The sequence below is a fragment of the Mytilus californianus genome, unplaced genomic scaffold (assembly GCF_021869535.1).
Source record: "Mytilus californianus isolate M0D057914Y unplaced genomic scaffold, xbMytCali1.0.p SCAF_9, whole genome shotgun sequence".
Lineage (NCBI taxonomy): Eukaryota > Metazoa > Mollusca > Bivalvia > Mytilida > Mytilidae > Mytilus > Mytilus californianus.
In genome coordinates, this window is record NW_026262745.1 from 59,535,100 (window position 1) to 59,553,095 (window position 17,996).

At 34.5% G+C, this 17,996-nt stretch overlaps 1 protein-coding gene across 2 annotated transcripts; it reads left to right on the forward strand.

Moving 5' to 3' along the window:
* The first annotated feature begins 12,932 nt into the window (after positions 1–12,932).
* On the forward strand, positions 12,933–16,964 carry LOC127715063 (uncharacterized). Of its 2 annotated transcripts, XM_052221077.1 has the most exons (3): positions 12,933–13,030; positions 14,726–15,079; positions 15,752–16,964. In XM_052221077.1, exons 1-3 carry the CDS (start codon positions 13,024–13,026, stop codon positions 16,681–16,683), a joined length of 1,293 nt encoding a protein of 430 aa, XP_052077037.1. In that variant the 5' UTR covers positions 12,933–13,023; the 3' UTR covers positions 16,684–16,964. The 2 variants fall into 2 exon arrangements, with proteins under 2 accessions (XP_052077037.1, XP_052077036.1); XM_052221076.1 differs by having other exon boundaries at positions 14,726–16,964.
* Positions 16,965–17,996: the final 1,032 nt, after the last annotated feature.

Consider the following 17,996-nt stretch of genomic DNA (forward strand, 5'->3'; position numbering starts at 1 on the left):
TTTGGACGGAGTTTATCTTTTGCATTTAATATGGTTCATGGCAAAATTTATGATCATATAAAGAACACGTTTGAGCAATATATCATTTTGGACAAAAACGAATTCAATATGATAATAAATTTTTACTACATGCAAGCAATATAAAAAGAAGTTGTGGTATGATTGGTATGATGGGCGATGGTTCACAAGAGACAAAATGACAAAATGACACAGAAGTAAATAACTATAAGTCACCATACGGCCTTCAACAATGAGTAAAGCACATTCCACAAAGTCATTATTAAATAACCCAGACAGACATTAATTGTATTTACCATACAAACACTTAGGATTCTTTTTTTCTTTTTTTTTTTTTTGATTCACCATCTATAGTTTTAAATCTAAATAAAATTGAGAATGGAAATGGGGAATGTGTCAAAGAGACAACAACCCGACCATAGAACAGACAACAGCAGAAGGTCACCAGTATTCATCGGTTAATAATTTAATGATAAAATATAGAAAATTGTTAAGTGTTTTTTTTTTTAAGGAAGGAAAAATGTTTGTCCCGAAAGAAAAAAAAGCACCCCTCCCTTTGAATGGTCATTACATAATTGAGGGCTTAAATTTGGGGACGAATCGCGAGGCCTGACGGCCATAAACAACAGATGATAAACAGCAAACAGAGGATACAACATTTGATATGTATGAAAGACGACGACGGACACAAAATGATTGCACTGAATAATTTCAACTACCACATGATACCCAGTGAATTTATTTACATACTTGAACTCGTCTAAGGAATATTTCTGGACAAAAACGAATTCATTATGTTTACTGTAAAAACAAATAACAAGTGATGGATAAAATTATGGCTTATATTCTTTCAGTCATTTAAAGAGCGAAATTTGATTGATTGATTGTTGGTTGCTTAACGTCCAGTGGCAAATATTTCATGCATATTCAGGACGAGAAGTCGTTTCAGAAAAAGATTATGAAGTATTTAGGTATTACAAATGTTACAATTTTCTCATCATTTGGTAAAAGGATATTTTCTAAGCTATTTTTAATTAATTTGTACGAATCGTATTTTTTTCTGACAAAATTATATCTTTTGCTCTAAATTAGCACATACGATTTGATAGTATAAAAAACATTGTAACTTAAGTCTCGGGAATTATTCGTTTATCAAGGCTTTTGCACATTTAAACCCGCTCAATTTGTTTGCACAAGTCCCAAGTCAGGAACCTTTTGTTCAGTGATTGTCATTTTATGCTGTAGTTCATAAGTGTTTCTCGTTTCTCGTTTTTCATATATATTAGACCGTTCATTTTCCTGTTTGAATGGTTTGACACTAAACATTTTAGGGCTCTATAAAGCTTGCTGTAGGCTCTGTACTGAAGGCCGTAATTTGACCTATAATAGATTTACTTGTTACAAATTGTGACTTGGATGGAGAGTTGTCTCATAAGAACTCATACCACACCTTCTTATATCTGTTTTGGGCATAGAATTTCAAATTTTATTATTGTCGACATTTCTATTCCTTTTGTCTTGCATAAACATTTTAACTAGCTGACCACAAGTTGACGCACATCATAGACATACTCGCAAATAACTTTATAGAAAGACAAATAAAACAAAGGCAAAATGATTTGTCCTTTTAATATTTGTAAATTAGAACAACACATTAAGTTATACATATTTAGCGCTTGTCTTAGTAATTGTTAATTACTTAAAATAAAAATAATGTACAAGTAACAGCATCCCTTCTCGTCCTAAGCAGGGGCGGATCCAGAACCTTGATGTCGGGGGGGCACCATGAAACCAAAATTAAACATTTATTTAGAGATGTATATATAAATTGCGATTTTTATCCAACGCAATCATAGGTTTGAACGTTGTTTTCAATTTAGACTTGTATATACATATATATATATATATATATATATATATATATATATATATGCGAGTGTGGGTGATAATGGGTTTTTCTTGGGGGGGGGGGGGGGGTGAGATCATCTTTTCTATAGTTTATATATATATATTTTTTTTACCATTTCACTCTATTCTTTATTCTTCTGCCATTTTATCTCTATTATATTCGTCCTAAACATGCATGCAATATTTGACACGGGACGTTGAGCAACCAACAGTCAATCAACATATTCATTATACTTCAAATCTTTATTTTGTTATTTCTATTTTTTGTCTCACTGTTCTCTTCTGTAAACCCCATTCATACCCTCATAAATGGGGTAATTTAAATAGGAAAAATATACCGACACATATTATTGTACGCTTGGTCTAAATGTTTAAGCCCAAGATAATGTTATAAAGTATGTATTATATAAATACAGTAGTATTTTATTAATATTATATATAGGAGGGGCGAATATATATATATTAGACAATGCCAATCCAATCCAAATTGTGTGAATAAGGGTTGGGGAGGGGGCAGGTTATTTTTAACGAATTGATGGTTTCCCTTGAAAATAAGAGGGAAGAGAAAATACGACATTCAGTTTAAAAACAAAATCTAGTGTGAAAAAAATGTGTTGTTGAGTAAAGTCACAAATAAAACACTTCCGAAAAAAGAAATTCACAAGAAATGGTAATGTAACGGAATTGTTATGAAGGCATATTCCATTTATTGATACTAACATTCTTGGCAATAAACATTTATTTGTACATATTCTTTAAAAACACACAGATTTTAGTTAGTAATTTCTTTCCTGGTCAGAAGATTTCACCTGTTAATCGATCTTAATCTGTGATATTGTATTAAAAACCAATAAAGAAAATAGTACTATTCCAATCAACATGTACATGTAGTTTACATCAAGACATTACACACAGGTGTCAATATTTACACACCCACCGATAGATGTCATAAATCACGCATGTTGAAACAGGGGTTAATTAACGGCTAGTTTAGAAGTCAAATCAAGCTGTGATTATAATTTCGGCTCTAGATAAGCAGATTCAGTAGCAATAAAATTATGTAAGAATTTTGTTTTAGACCCGGACTAGAGGGGGCTGCCCCCGGTAAATTCACCATTGCTTAGGGGCACATTATAAGTCCTTAGTGCACTAAGAAGTCCTTATCAGTGTTATAAGTCCTTAGTGCAGTAAATAGTATTTAGCAGTGTTTAATATGCCACTAAGGACTAAAAGGGGTGCTAGTGCATGTAAACTAATTTCATACAGTGGCGTATTGTAAATCCTTAGTGCACTAAGTAGTCCTTATCAGTGTTTAGACGTACCGTTATAGATATGGTAAATTCAGTAGAATGTATTTTTGGACTGCGGTGTTAAAGATATTTTAATCTATCAACACGAATGTGTAGTTGTTAATTTCTGTGTCATTTGATCTCTTGATGAGAGATCATACTACATCTCCTTATTTTTATATGTGTTTTTTAGATTTATTTGTGTTTTATGTCCAAACAATATGTGCTGCCTTTGAAAAAGAAGGATTTAATAAACAATTGTGGCTTTTTTTTACTAATTAATTATTATAAGACAGCGTCCCCGAAAAATATTTGTTGACTTATGTAAAGCGTTCCGAGTTCACTCCACATTTCTGAATTTATCAACATGATGCAATCAAGATGAAAGAAATTTCATATGTTCAGTCAAAACAAAAAATACCTTTTTTAGCCAAAATGATCCTTAGGAAAGGATGCACACAAGAGCTAACAGTTCACCTTTTGTTATATTGAACCGATTTGAAAGTCAAACGTAACGTACTATATTTTGATAGATACATTCCGTATTTCCCCAAATGAATGCTTGAATGATAATGGGTTTTCTTTTATTATTATTTGAAAATTAAGTCCTGGTAAATTTTTACAACTGAAAAACCATCGAAACCATTTTTAGTTTGACAGTCTATTGTTGACGACTTTTTTCGTTTATTTGTATGGTTGAGTTGCTGTCTCCCTAGCGTATCTATCACATCTCCTTTTTATAATATAGACAAGTGTTTTCGTATATGTACGCGACTTTAATATCGTCATTAGAATCTTGTCATTCACACAATACTTAACTTTGCTTTATATTTTCTTATTTTCACATGATTAATATACAAATAAGAAGATGTGGTATGATTAACAAATTCGAATATTTATAGTATATAACCTCGCTATTTGCATTATCACAAAACTGTTCAATGTGTGTGACATTGATCTTCAGTTATGACCATTTTTTTTTTAATTTGAGTTATTGACAAACAATCGCAGTTTTTACACGATCTTTCGTTCGCATTTCCGTAAAAAAAGTATTTCCTTCTCGCACTTTAACAGTCTTTTTTCCGCAATTATTTTTAAATTTTTAAAAGAATTTCAAAACAATTGATGGACTTTTTCAAAAAGATGTTTTTCTCATCTGTAAGCTAGAGTACTATTGTGTTGTACATATACATGCATGTTGAAAAAAATGTAGATATCTATAACAAATTTAGCAGTTCAAATATTTATTCATGGTATTCATATTATCAGAAGTCCATTACTAGTTATCAGAAGTGCATTTTCAAAATTATTTGTTGGGCTTGATACAAATTATTTAACGAATGTCCAAGTGGATAGTCCTCTGAGAAACGTTACGCAGTGCTGGTAATTCATTTACCTCTATAATTTTAATTTTTACATCGAAAATCGATTCAAATGTTCATTTGAAAATAAGAAGATGTGGTATGGTTGCCAATGATACAACTCTTCACTATAGACCAAGTGACATAAAAGTATAGAAATCTAGATCACTTTATGGCCTTCAACAACGAGCAAAACCCATAATAGTAAAAGTCCCCGAAATGACAAATGTAATACAATACAAACGGGAAAACTAACGTCCTGATTTATGTACAATACTATTATGTAAAAAAACGAAAAACAAAAATGACAAATTTGAACAACAACGTGACTGATTACAGCAGGAGCGGATACAGCAAACGGGTGTTCCAACTTATTTTCCCCCTGACATGTTATATGAAGTGGACATATTTGCACTAATACAAGTACACCGCGGCTGACATGATTAAATTATAATACCTCAATTATATATATAAAATTATATAATAATTAACTTTGAGTACTCAATCCTTGCCATGGCCAGTCGTTCTGTGCTATGATACATGCAGTACAATACAGTGAAAACTAGTAACAGTAATATTTGATAACTAAATCAGCAATCACACAACATGTCATACATGCATCTTTTTTTCAACGAAAATACTTAACTTAAGTAGCATTATATACAACCCTCATCAGTATCAAATATATCTATATACATATATATTTACACACAAAATTACATACATATATACACACCCTTACACACACACACGCCCAGACACACACATACACCCACACACACACAGGCACGCACCGATATATATGTAATTTTATGTGTAAATATATATGTATATAGATATATTTGATACTAATGAATTCAAATAGTGTCAACATTATCTATATCAATTTTATTATTTAACACAAAATTGTTTTATATACAAACTATTTTAAATGTAGGTATAATTATAGTTTTTCTTAACCGAAAATGTAAGATGCACCGATTTTTTCTATGTAAACAATAAATAATTACTGTTCCTTAGACACAAGTGTCTCTATTTAAATAACGAGTACAAAAAAGGAAAACAGAAAAAGAGAAAAGGTAAATATACAGAAATACAGCAATGCATATAATAACGACAAATTTAAACAGAAATTTAAGTGATAATTTTTCATCACAAATTTGTTTAAATCTATTTATATTCTATTGAATTGTTTTTAAAACATCTTTCACTTCTAGGCTCGAGCCTATGAGTGCAATGAGAACCTTCTCATTCGCATTCTCTTTCCATTTAAAAAAAATCCCCAAGTATTTGTAAGAGATCAAACTTTACTTACACGTTAATTGTGAATATTTGTTGGAGGTATTTTCTGACTAAAATCGATAACGTTTGTAACGAATTAACGATAGATAACGGTGATGCTGTTCTGCTTGAGTGATTTACCTTACAAAAAGGCGGTCACTTTAAAGATTAAAAGGATTTAACATCAGTTTGATTTGGTTTAACGGGGGCGTGGCTAATTAGTTTGACACAGCTTAACCACATCTGAAACTAACTTGAATGACCGCAAGGGAATCTATTTGACTGGTATTAAAATAATTTGATATGGATTGAAATGAATTAAAACAATTTTTAATTTTTGTCAATCGTTATCTAATGATAATCAATCTTTTTTAAATGTCGTTAATACCTTTTTGGCCGTTCAAGCCAAATTCGGGTTACTAGTGTCGGTGCTATATCGAATTTCAGGCTGTAAGTAGTTCACTATTTCTGAAGGCGGTGGCAATCCATAGGAGTAAAAGTAATACTTTACCGGTCCACGTTTATACCAGCAAGTCCATTGCGTTCCAGGACCCTCCCAGCTATCGTGATTCAAGATTCCACATTCGATGCGGCGCGGGCTGGGTGGTAGGGTATCTCGCAAAAACACCCCTCTGAAACTTGGGATTCCTAGGGCTGTGACGGCTCTCTCCAATTCCTTATTCGACAGAGGCTTGTGGGGAAAAACTAAATTGTGCACCTCGAGGTATTTTATTCTTTTCTGAGTTTTACCCATACTTTATTTGTAGCAGGCGGTGCTGTTCCTCAATTTTTTAATGTCCTAGAGCAAGGGTGCTAATTCCATCGGGGAGAATGTGTCGCTTGGTATCTTTGGCCGAGAGAGCGACTTTGTTAATTTCCTGGGTGTAGATCATGATGGCGGTAACTTTAGAAAATATTTATTGACTGATATATTTCCTACTGGGTATCTAAGCATCGCTTGTAGTGGGCAAAGGTAATATTCTTCTTAATGACAGCCCTTGTAACTCCCTTTGCTTTCTTATTAGCTTCACCATCATCCATTTTGTAGGCGTATAATTTTGGCCGAAGTCCCACGAAGTCAGTCATACTCTTACCACCACATTCGTCCTTAAACATTCCAATTATCTTCTTGTTGACACCTGTTGGAATTCCAGAATGGTGGTCAGCTGGATAGTTTGAGGTGTCAAATTTTTCTTGAACGTGTGGGGTAATATCTTTGTAAAAATCCTCGGTCTGAATTTCATAGGCCAAGCTATCTGTATCGGTAAACAGCAGCCGGGCGTTATCACCGTACATCTCCCGTATGAAACCGTAATGGAGTTTATACATCAGGAGCTTTGAGATGTCTAGGATGCATGCTCCCAAGTAGACTGGCTTGTCGAATTTTAGCTTGGTTCTTTTCATGTGAACGGCTACCAAGTTTTCGGTAAATATAACCCGGCGATCAAAGTTGGGCTTGGACACGAGTTTTATGGCTTGTTTTTCACTGTTCACCAGTCGAACATCAACCCTCTTCCGAATATTTTCCATAGTTTTTCCAAACACTGAGTTATTCATGAGTTTGTAGACATCCTTCTCAGCATCGGTTTTAGCCTGAGCTCTGAGTTCGGTAATCAGGTCAATATACGATTTGAGCCAAAGAGAATGTTCAAATCTGATGATCCGATGAACCTTTTTCAAGATCATTCCCTGGGAGAGATAGAATTGAAGGTTCTGAAGATGGAGGGTATATTTTACACGTTTGCCCAGATGAGGTACCAGTTTAAAAACTCCATCAATTTCTACATTTTCCGGTGCTAGAGGATAGTCGTTATGACTATCGTGAAGGTGTTGAGAATATTCTAGGTCACTTTCTACTAACGCGCCATATTTATAATCTTCTGGATATTCTAAAAGCTCGTCAATCTCTTCTGGATCTACCCGTCCAAACCCTCCTGTGGGAAGGGGTTGTGCAATGGCCCACCCATATAAACTGTTCGCGTCTAGGTAGGGTATAAACTTGGTTGGCTGCGGTGGATCGTAATTGCTCATGTATGGGTTTTTAGCCTTTCCACATCGGTGAGATATCATGGCCACACCTCCCCTAGTCGCATTTCAAACATCATCAACATATCTGGATCGGTCAGAAGTTCCAGTCGGATCCTGGTAAATTTAAGCATCGCGTCGTAGGATAGTCCTGGGGATGTTAAATAGTGTGCAGGGTCAAGCTTGTGAGTTTTCATACAATTATCCCTGAAATTCTCGAAAATATCTTCTAGTAAAGCCACATCACTTTCCAAGTAAAGATTGTGATAATCTCGCATTGTTTGGCAACTGAATTCCTTAAACACCAGCTCGGCGTGAGCGTAATCCTCATCGGAAATATGTTCACAGCTAAGTTTGTTGAAAAACGCCTCCTTGTGTGGTAGCTGTGTTTCCTCCAGCTTGGTGAGACCATCTACATAATCGTAGGGATATACATGTACTCTATTCCTAATCATCAGGTCGGTACGATTGCCGAACCACTTCTGAGTCGCTTTGAATTTATCCTTGGTCAAATTCTTTGCCACGTTTTCAGGAGAGGCGAGTAGAAATCGATTGGAGTCAATAAACCTCATCTCGATATCTCCAACCTTCTTAGAGAAGCTGATATATTTTTCATCGGTGTTGGGGATACAGTTAATCTTTCCTTCCCCGAATCCTTATTCCCTCACGAATAAATGGGCATCATACCCACTCAAATTATGAAATACGATGGGGACAAATTTGGGTAGCTGAAACGCTAAATAACATTCATTGTGTGCTGCACCTCGATATTTACCCGTGAGATGATTGTGATCCCGAACCTTATCAAAACCTAAAGTGTTACCACAAATGTGGCAAAGTGTGCTCGCCACGAAATTCTCATTATCTTCATCTGTAATCACCATCGCAATTTTGGTTTCATAGGTTTTGGCAATTTCATCAATTTCCTTTTTCATGTACTCCACGAATTTCTTGGCTGCATCTTCTCCACAGTAAACGACTGAATCTTTGTAGTCACCCTGGACGTATTTTTTATACGGTAGCAGAATCCAGATGGCTGATGCAGTTGATATGCCTTGGTGTAGGCTCGTGATGGATCTGGCTGGCAGGTGTCCATCTTTCCGTAAAACACTCAAAATCTGCGTAAATGGTGAACGGTACCCTCATCTGACGTTGCTGATTTCGGAAATTGTGGAAGGTTCCTTCTTCTGGCATTTCAATTCTGACCGGCTTCTTCTGACTACAATATTCCATGTGCTCGTCTAGGATGTCCTGTCTGGTGAAGTGGCACAAACACCTGCTGCAGAAGAATGCTTCCCCATTATGACTTGTCACCTGAGACGACAAAAGGCGTGATAAGCTCTTAATCCAGCAGTAGTGCTGCTTGTCATTTCTAGTCAAAAACAGGAGAACTGTGTGCTGTGTGCCAGTATTCTTGGAAATCCTCAAAGGGTATAGTTGGAAAACCTCTTCCCCATCTTCACCTTTCTTCACACCATCGAAGCCAAAAACGTTGATATTTAAGTCTGAATTTTGTCGCTCGAATTTGTCAATTGCTTTGAGGGAAACTGGGAATTCAATACCATCAAAGTTAAGCTCGCCTACCCACTGCTTGTACTTTGCGACTCGGTTTGTATGTTTCCTATCAACTTCCGAATTGTGTAGCGCTGATAACACTGCCCACTTGAAGCAGTGATCCCGGCCACAGGTTTAAATTGGTTCAAGTGGATTTCTAGCTGATCAATCTTTCCAAATGTCCATCCACTACCTTCTCGCATGTATTTTTCCAAAATTTCCTTAACCTTCTCTACCATAAGCGAAATCTCGAAATTGAGGTCTGATGATTGGGTGATCGTAACCTGATATGATCTGAAGGTGGGATATACGTGGATATTCTCTCCTGTTGCAGGGTTTGATTTAACGAACTGTACTGTTTATACTATCTGCACCTTCAAGGCTTTCTTTTGGGCGAGGGTACTTTCGATTTCATTGGCTTATCTGAAAAAAAGTTTCCAAATCATGCTGATTGAGTGGTTTTATGACGACTGCGCCAAATACACCCTTCAATGCACCCCGCCGGTCAAAAGTTTCAATTTCGTCTTCCACTGGAGTATTTTCAATATCCCGTTTCACTAATTCAGTTAGGGCTGTTCTCCCAAGTCGTGAATAGTTGGTAATTCCCGGTCTTTTGGCTATGGTCTTCAATTCCTTTTTAGTAAAAACCTCTTCGCAGATATATTTATGGGTAGTTTTGTCCTCAATCAACTTTACCAATTTCCCCTTTTAAAGCCTGCTGTACCCTTTCAGACCCTCCGTCTTTGCAGTTTGTCGAAGCTCCTTCATAGTCTCTTTCACTACCATCTTCCATCCAATTGGGGTGTTGTCATCATCCTCCTGTTGGGGTGGTTGTTTGTTGTGTCTCCAGCAAAGCCCATTCCTTCCTGATTTACTCTTACAAAACTGACCCTTCTTCCTCTTCAATGGAGCACCACAAGTCTGAAATTCTGGGGCAATAGCATTCTCAATACCAATACTCAGACCCACCTCTGTACCACAATGTTGACATATTTGAGTCCTTTCGTCCATATCTCCCATTTGGGATTGTTACAACACTGCTGCTTTTTTGGGGGGTGGGTATTTTCATTCTCAAGATACTCCTCATCATCCTGAAAAATTGTCAAATATTGATCCATGTTGTCAATTTTATTTACCCTAGGATAAGACCCCTTTAAGGTATCTCTATCATTGTTTACGAAAGCCATATTTTGTTTCTACCCTTAGACTAATTGAAACTCAATGTATTTGCATTTTATATTTGAGGTTGGGGGTCCCTATGCAGGATTTACCCTTGAAAATGGAAAAGTGGGACAGAACTCTCATTTTGACACTACTAACACGCCAGTAAATAATGTTGAAGTATTCAATATTAATCAAAACACTAGTCTTATTTCTATACTAGTTTTTGGACTTTTACGAATAATTTGATTTAGGCGTTGAAAACCTTTTTGCAACCCCACACTTATAATTAGTACGACGTGCTAAGTGGTCGTTATGAAATGAGCGCACAAAGAAATTGTCTCGACCACAGTTTTATGAAAACGATATTTTTTTTTAAGAATGTAAATCCAGAAAAGTGCTTCGGACGCATGAAAGTTATAAAGTGTTGTTTTCATTTCTCACAGCACTGGTTAGCATCCTCTGCTGGTGGACTTACAGTCCCCGTGGGTATCATCAGCTCAGTAGTCACTTCGGTAGTGCCATTGTTTATAACAATACTTCCTTAAATTGTCCGTTTATATTTTGGTCATTTAAGGCAAGTTTCCCCCTCTGATGTTTAAAGTTATTTCTATTTGTTTATAATTGACTTAGGGTTATTTGATTTAAAATTCTTATTTAAACACCTTGAAATATAGGTTAAGATCAAAGGTAAATTTGTTGTTCTAGAATTTGACCTTTGCTATCAATTCGAAATACGTGATAGAAGTATGGGGCCTTTTAGTTTAGGTTGGTAGACATATGGCCTACAAGAGCTCAACCGGAAGTTTTTTTGTACACCAGGAGTAGACATTTCCTGCCACTGATTTTTCCTACTATTTTCAAGGTACAGCAAGTGATTTTTTTGTAACAGGAAGTTGCAGTGATTTCCTTTATTTCAAACATAGGTATATAGAAACCATATTTCGGAATTATTGTGAATAAAGCTATTATGTGAGACCGGAAGTGATATTTTCTAAACTGGAAATAGAAAGCTATCTTCTTTATTTTAGACAAAAGTATACATAAAACATATGTTTACTTTAATATTATGAAGAAACCTATGATTAAACGCCAATAGTAACTACGAATAAACCATGTGTACAGTCCTAATCTGTACACAAGTTAATTTAGAGCAGTCCTTATGATCAGGACTACATTCTAAGTTAACTTTAGATAATTTTAGCAAACCTGCAAGTTAACTTTAATCTTAAGAGACCAGACTTATGTTTGCTTTTCTAGGAATGCTGCAGACTAGACCTAAAGACAGATCAGTTTGACCAAATCCGACCTGGAACAGGTCAGCCTGACCGGACCAGATATGTGAACAGGTTAGTTTGTCCATACCATATCTCTGGACAGGTCAGTTATGTTAGTCATGGTGTCAGTTCTGTTTATAAATCGATCCGATGTTTCACTGATCGGAAGTCAATGCTCTAATGATACTCATCAATCATAGCGGTCCTGTTTACTAATTACCTTCAGATTATATCAACTTTACCTGAGAGCAGACCAGACCTAAGTTAACTTTTTTAGAACCGGTCTGGTTTGGACAGACCAGCCCAGATCATTGACGGCTTTTGATATCAGACCTGGACACATTTGAATTAGTTTTTAGATCTGGTTTCGGAAAAATTAACTTCGTTCAATGTATATTTGATACTTGATTTATCATAAAGTTAAATGTCGGGCAGTCATAAAACAGTCCTAAGAAAAAGTCTGCTATTCTAGATAACATGAATTCTGTCCAAGACCAGTTGGGGCAGTCATAAATCATGTCCCAAGTTAACTTTCATCAGTCATAAAGTCTGGTTATTATGTTAACCATCTGTTCAGGTTAGGACTGTACGCATCTGTAGTTTCTTATCAGTAATTTAGAAATTTAATGTGGAAAGACCTCAACCAATTGGTTTTTAATTTTTATGTCTTTTTTAATGTTTGACGTATAGAATGTACATCTGCAAAATTATTCACAACTACTGATAATTTCATCAATGGATATGGAATGCTTGAATTTCCATTTATGGAGAAAAAAACTCTGTCACGAATCCTATTCATTACGGAATAACTCTTGGGTGGGAATCTCTGCCATTGCTTTTTAACAATTAAGCTTTTCAAAATTATATACTTCGTTAAACAATTGATTATGTCGACTATCTTTACCATCAAATCGACCACAAATTAATACCACACGAATAAGTATGAATATAAAGTTATTTAAATAAAAGCTATATCTGATCTTAGATTAATTATGATCACATTTGTAAGTGTAACTTGATAGCTTGTATTTCAATATTTATATACAAACTATTGTGAAGTTTTTATTGACTTCTTAAAATAGTAACACTAATGGAGAGAATTTTACTGAGATTCCCATTTAGCAATTGAACTTCAACTGACTAAACAAGATGACAGGTAAATACTTACTTGATGATATTGCTAATGACTTTTCATTAGTGTCATAATTTATATATTTAAAAAAAAACTAGATCTAAAAGCAGTTAAGTTGAACAACTTGATAAATCCAAAATTTAAGGACTTCTGTATTATACCAAAGTTAGAAGATGATGACTTTAGGAATATTCACTGAATTAAGTACTAGTATTGGGCATTTTGTGTTTATTGAACATACATGCAATGGCTATTACCAGGACTTACGATAGAAATAGGGAATTCATGTTCGGAGAATTTGAAAGTAAGATGGTTTATAACATGAATAATGTATTATATTGTATTTTACAGTTTTATTTGTTTTGAATTACATATATGTGACTTAATCATAAAGGCTCAAATAAGCATTTACAGACCACATCTCATTATATTTCGGGTTGTATTTTTGAGCAACTTTTATTGCATAATAATTTCACATAATTTAACTTACAATTATATTTTGTGCAATAAATTTAAAAGACATTATATATTATTTCCATTGATAGAACATATTATGTCACGCGTGCGTCTATCCCTATCATGTCCGATTGAATAATAGCTATATGACCGTGGGTTTAGCTTTGAAAAAAATATATTGTTGTTCCTTTGTATTTCTAGATGTATTGAAAAAAAAACAAGTTAACAATGAGATTAAGTTCAATGTATGGTACAGGTTTTATTCTTTCTTTTAAATGGAAACACAGACAAACATGTCTGTGCAGAAATACAATTTTTTTCAGTTGAACGTCAATAGACAAAACAAGATGGAAAGTATATAAGAAATTAAAGATATTAGTGATAAGATCATGAAGATTATAACATTAGCAGTAGTTTTGGTATTTTCATATTCAAAGATTCAGATTCAAATCAATTAATATTTACACAATACTAATCAAAGTTAAAATTTCTAATGCATTCAAACCAACGGTAGGTGATATTTAATTTAAGGAATTTTCTTGCTAAAATTTTTCGAATTATGGTTTTCCAAAAATGTATCGAATGGCAACACCTGGATTTACCACATAATAATCCAAATATATTTCGGATGATTTCAGAGGTAGATAGTTGATGTGTTATGCCTTGCAGTCCATTTTTTTAATGATGATTCCTGTTCTCATGTTTATGTTTAACGTGATTTGTGATATATATATATGAATTATATTTTAATTGTTTAAATCAATCAGGCTCGATTTTACCTATTTTGACATCGGACTCGGACTTCTTTTAAACTGAGTTTTACTGTGCGTATTGCTATGTGTTTCTTTTTCTACAGTGGCTAGAGGAATAGGGGAGGGTTGTGATCTCACAAAACATGTTTAACCCCGCCGCATTTTTGCGCCTGACCCAAGTCAGGAGCCTCTGGACTTTGTTAGTCTTGTATGTTTTTTAATATTAGTTCATTTCTATGTTTTGGAATTTAGTGTGACGTCCATTTTCACTGAACTAGTATACAATTTTATTTAGGGGCCAGCTGAGGATCACCTCCGCGTGCGGGATTTTCTCGCTGCATTGAAGACCCGTTGGTGGCCTTCGGCTGTTGTCTGATCTTTGGTCCAGTTGTTGTCTCTTTGACATATTCCCCATTTCCATTCTCAATTATATATATATATAATTTGCGCTTGTTCTAATGAAGTTTGAATATGATATGTTATTTTTATAACAACAACTTGTTTATTACAGACCACATAACACAAAATGTGTCAAAAGAACTATATTGTTATATGTGTCAAAATATAGTAGGGACAGAAGAGCATGTTAAACAAATCAGGTTGTTCAATGCCGCAAGGGATAGTTTGTTAATTGATGAGTATCAAACAAGTGGAAGTTTTGGAGAAGGACTTATGATGCGAGGCAGTGACTTAGATATTATGTCTGTTCGGAGAAATATTGAGGTTTATGATGTGAAGCCCCGTTTAAATCAGCATACAACATATTTGTCAATAGATACAGACGATGTCAAACCTGGATTTACTCAATTGAGACTAGAAGTTTGCAGAAGTCAGAATGTATTTGCCAACTGTGTACAATTCGCGGGTAAGTTTTATCTATCCAACACATTATGGAAACAGCGATTCGTGGAGCACATAGGTAAAGACTTAGTTTTTCACGGACCGTGCATATCTGACAAACATGGAACACATGACTTTGCCGAATGCCTACATTGTAAAACGTGGGTATCGCCTGCAATACATTGGATAACAAGATCTAATACCTCATGGCCCGGTTATGATGTCAAACAAAGTATAATAAGACATGGAGTACTTTTTGTACCAATCGGAGTAAAAGGGTCATCAAAAGAGGATCTAGAATGGAGAATATCATTTTCAATCGGTGAAAAACTTTTAATAAATTCCTTTACACACACTCAATTAGTATGCTACGCTCTTATGAAAATTCTTTTGAAAGATGTTATAGCGACCTACCCCGAATGTAAAGAATTACTCTGCTCTTATTTCCTAAAAACAATTGTTTTCTGGATCTCTGAAGAACTGCCAAAATCTTCATGGAAACCTGACAATCTTATACCTTGTTTTATGCAATGTTTTAGCAGACTGATTTATTGCGTTGAGTTCTCAGTTTGTTTGCATTACTTCATTCCAGAGAACAATATGTTTGAGAATAAAATTGAGGGTCGTGCTCGTAAAGTACTTTTAAAAAAACTACATACCTTGCATAGTTATGGTTGGAGATGCATTTTATTTTCAGATCAAGTAAACAATGTTGCCGCATCAATGCAGTTTTTCTACATGGAACAGAATCAATTGCATGTATCTAATATTACAAAAATAACGAATTCCCATTTATTTCAAGCATCAAATTTTTGTTTCCGTTTAGGATTCAATGCCAAAAAGATTTCGCTTAGTTCTTCGTTGAAAAGGATAATACAAAAGGCAGTTTCAGTTGATAAATCTTCAATAAAATACGTGTATACATACTACATGTCAACATTATGTGCATTCTGTGCTCAGTCGATTCCAATTGACAGTGCATACAGAAATAATAAATACCGATACCGACAGTACAAATCATGTCTTTGTACTCTGCTACAAAATATCTATCATGACGCTGTATCTGGATGGCTGATGATAGCTTCGTTCTTTTATAAAACAAAACAATACTCAAAATCTTTACGCATTATCATGTATTCCTTATCGAAATGCACTGTTGAAAAACTGTTTCGCTTTATGAAGATGTCAGACAGTCATTACGGATTGTTAAAACTGAAATTATTCCAGAAGAAGAGTATTGTCAATTTATGGAAATTAATTCTTGTAGATAATATAAAGTTTGATAAGAGCTCTCTATTGATACCAGATGAATTGCTAAAAGAGGTGGAGGGTAGAGAATTTGTGGTTCCATCTACAGCTTATGCGTATTTCCTTAATGTTCTTTGTCATTATCATCTCAATAATGTTAGAAAATGTCGGGATATTCTCCAAGATCTACAATGTGTTATAGATGAAAAATATCTCATGAAAAACTTGAGTATGATAGCTGTATCCTATAATCTCCTAGGTGTTGCGTTGCAAATACTAGGCGACACTGAATCCGCACGACAAGCATTCTTGCAATCTGTTGAATTAAACAAGTACCCATCCCGTATTTTTGCCGTAAAGAGACTTTTGTTAATGAGTTAAATGTAAAATTTGTGCGTGTATTGTGTCACCGATATGATGATACAACTGCATTTTTCCAATCTTTTGAAACAAACAAACACCACGGAAATTCTTGAAATTCTTACAATGAAGGTCTATAGGAATTAGTGTACTATTATAAATATCTACAAACGAATGAATTGTGAAAGTTACAAGAAATAGCAATGTAATGACGTCTTTTTTCTATGTTTGGATTAGCTATTGATCATGTTGATATCAAATTGCTGTTATCTTTTATTAAAAAAAACAAATGTTTATTTGTATCTGTTTGTCTTTTTTTTAACGTTCCCAGTGCTGGCTTAAAAGTTTACAAATTACAGTTAATTGTCAATTTATTGAAATGTACAGATGGATGCAAAATTCGCTGTTTCAGCATTACCAAACCTGTTCCGTTAAGACCTTATATTTTTTATTTATAATGTACTTCATTTATCATCATTTGTTACGTGGCTGTAAGTTAGTATTTAAACTTCCATTAAAACATAGTAATTAGTAATAATTCACAAGATTCTCTATGACTTAACAACAGAATTAAAACAAACAACTTATTTAGGCACACATGCTGTCTTAAACAACAGAATGGCGCCTATAGAATACGAGTAAAAATCTAAGAGGATGCTCATTACTTTCCAGTAAAAGTCTGAAATTGCCATTTTTGTACTCGAGGGTACTGATTTTTACTCCATCATTCTGAATTGGTCTGAATTTTATTTGATATTAAACAACTGTTGTGCTGTTAACGTCTGAAATTGCCATTTTTGTACTCGAGGAAACTGACATTTACTCCAGCATTCTGGAATGGTCTGAATTTATTTTATATTACACGACTGTTTTGCTGTAAAAGTCTGAAACTATCATTTTTGTACTCGACGGTACTGATTTTTACTCCAGCATTCTGAATTAGTCAAAATTGTATTTGATATTAAACGTCTGTTGTGCTGAACAGCAATGCATAGGAAACAGTCTAAACTTAAACCTTATCTCTACCATACGGAACAGTCAGAATTTATCATCTATTTTTATATTGATTATTCTAATCTGACAAATCCTTTCTTATATAATACCTCTTGGTCAAATTTCTAGGCAATGGAAACATATCTTGTAAAATATTACTCTAAATGGAAGAAAATTATAGAGATATATGAATAATAGGTCAAGGATCGTTAAGACTTGGTCGAGAATGGTCCAGACTTGGTCGTGTATGGTTCAGACGTGGTTGACTTGGTCGGGTATGGTTCAGAATTTGGTCGAGCATGATTCAGACTCGGATCGAGTATGATTCTGTCTCTGGTCAA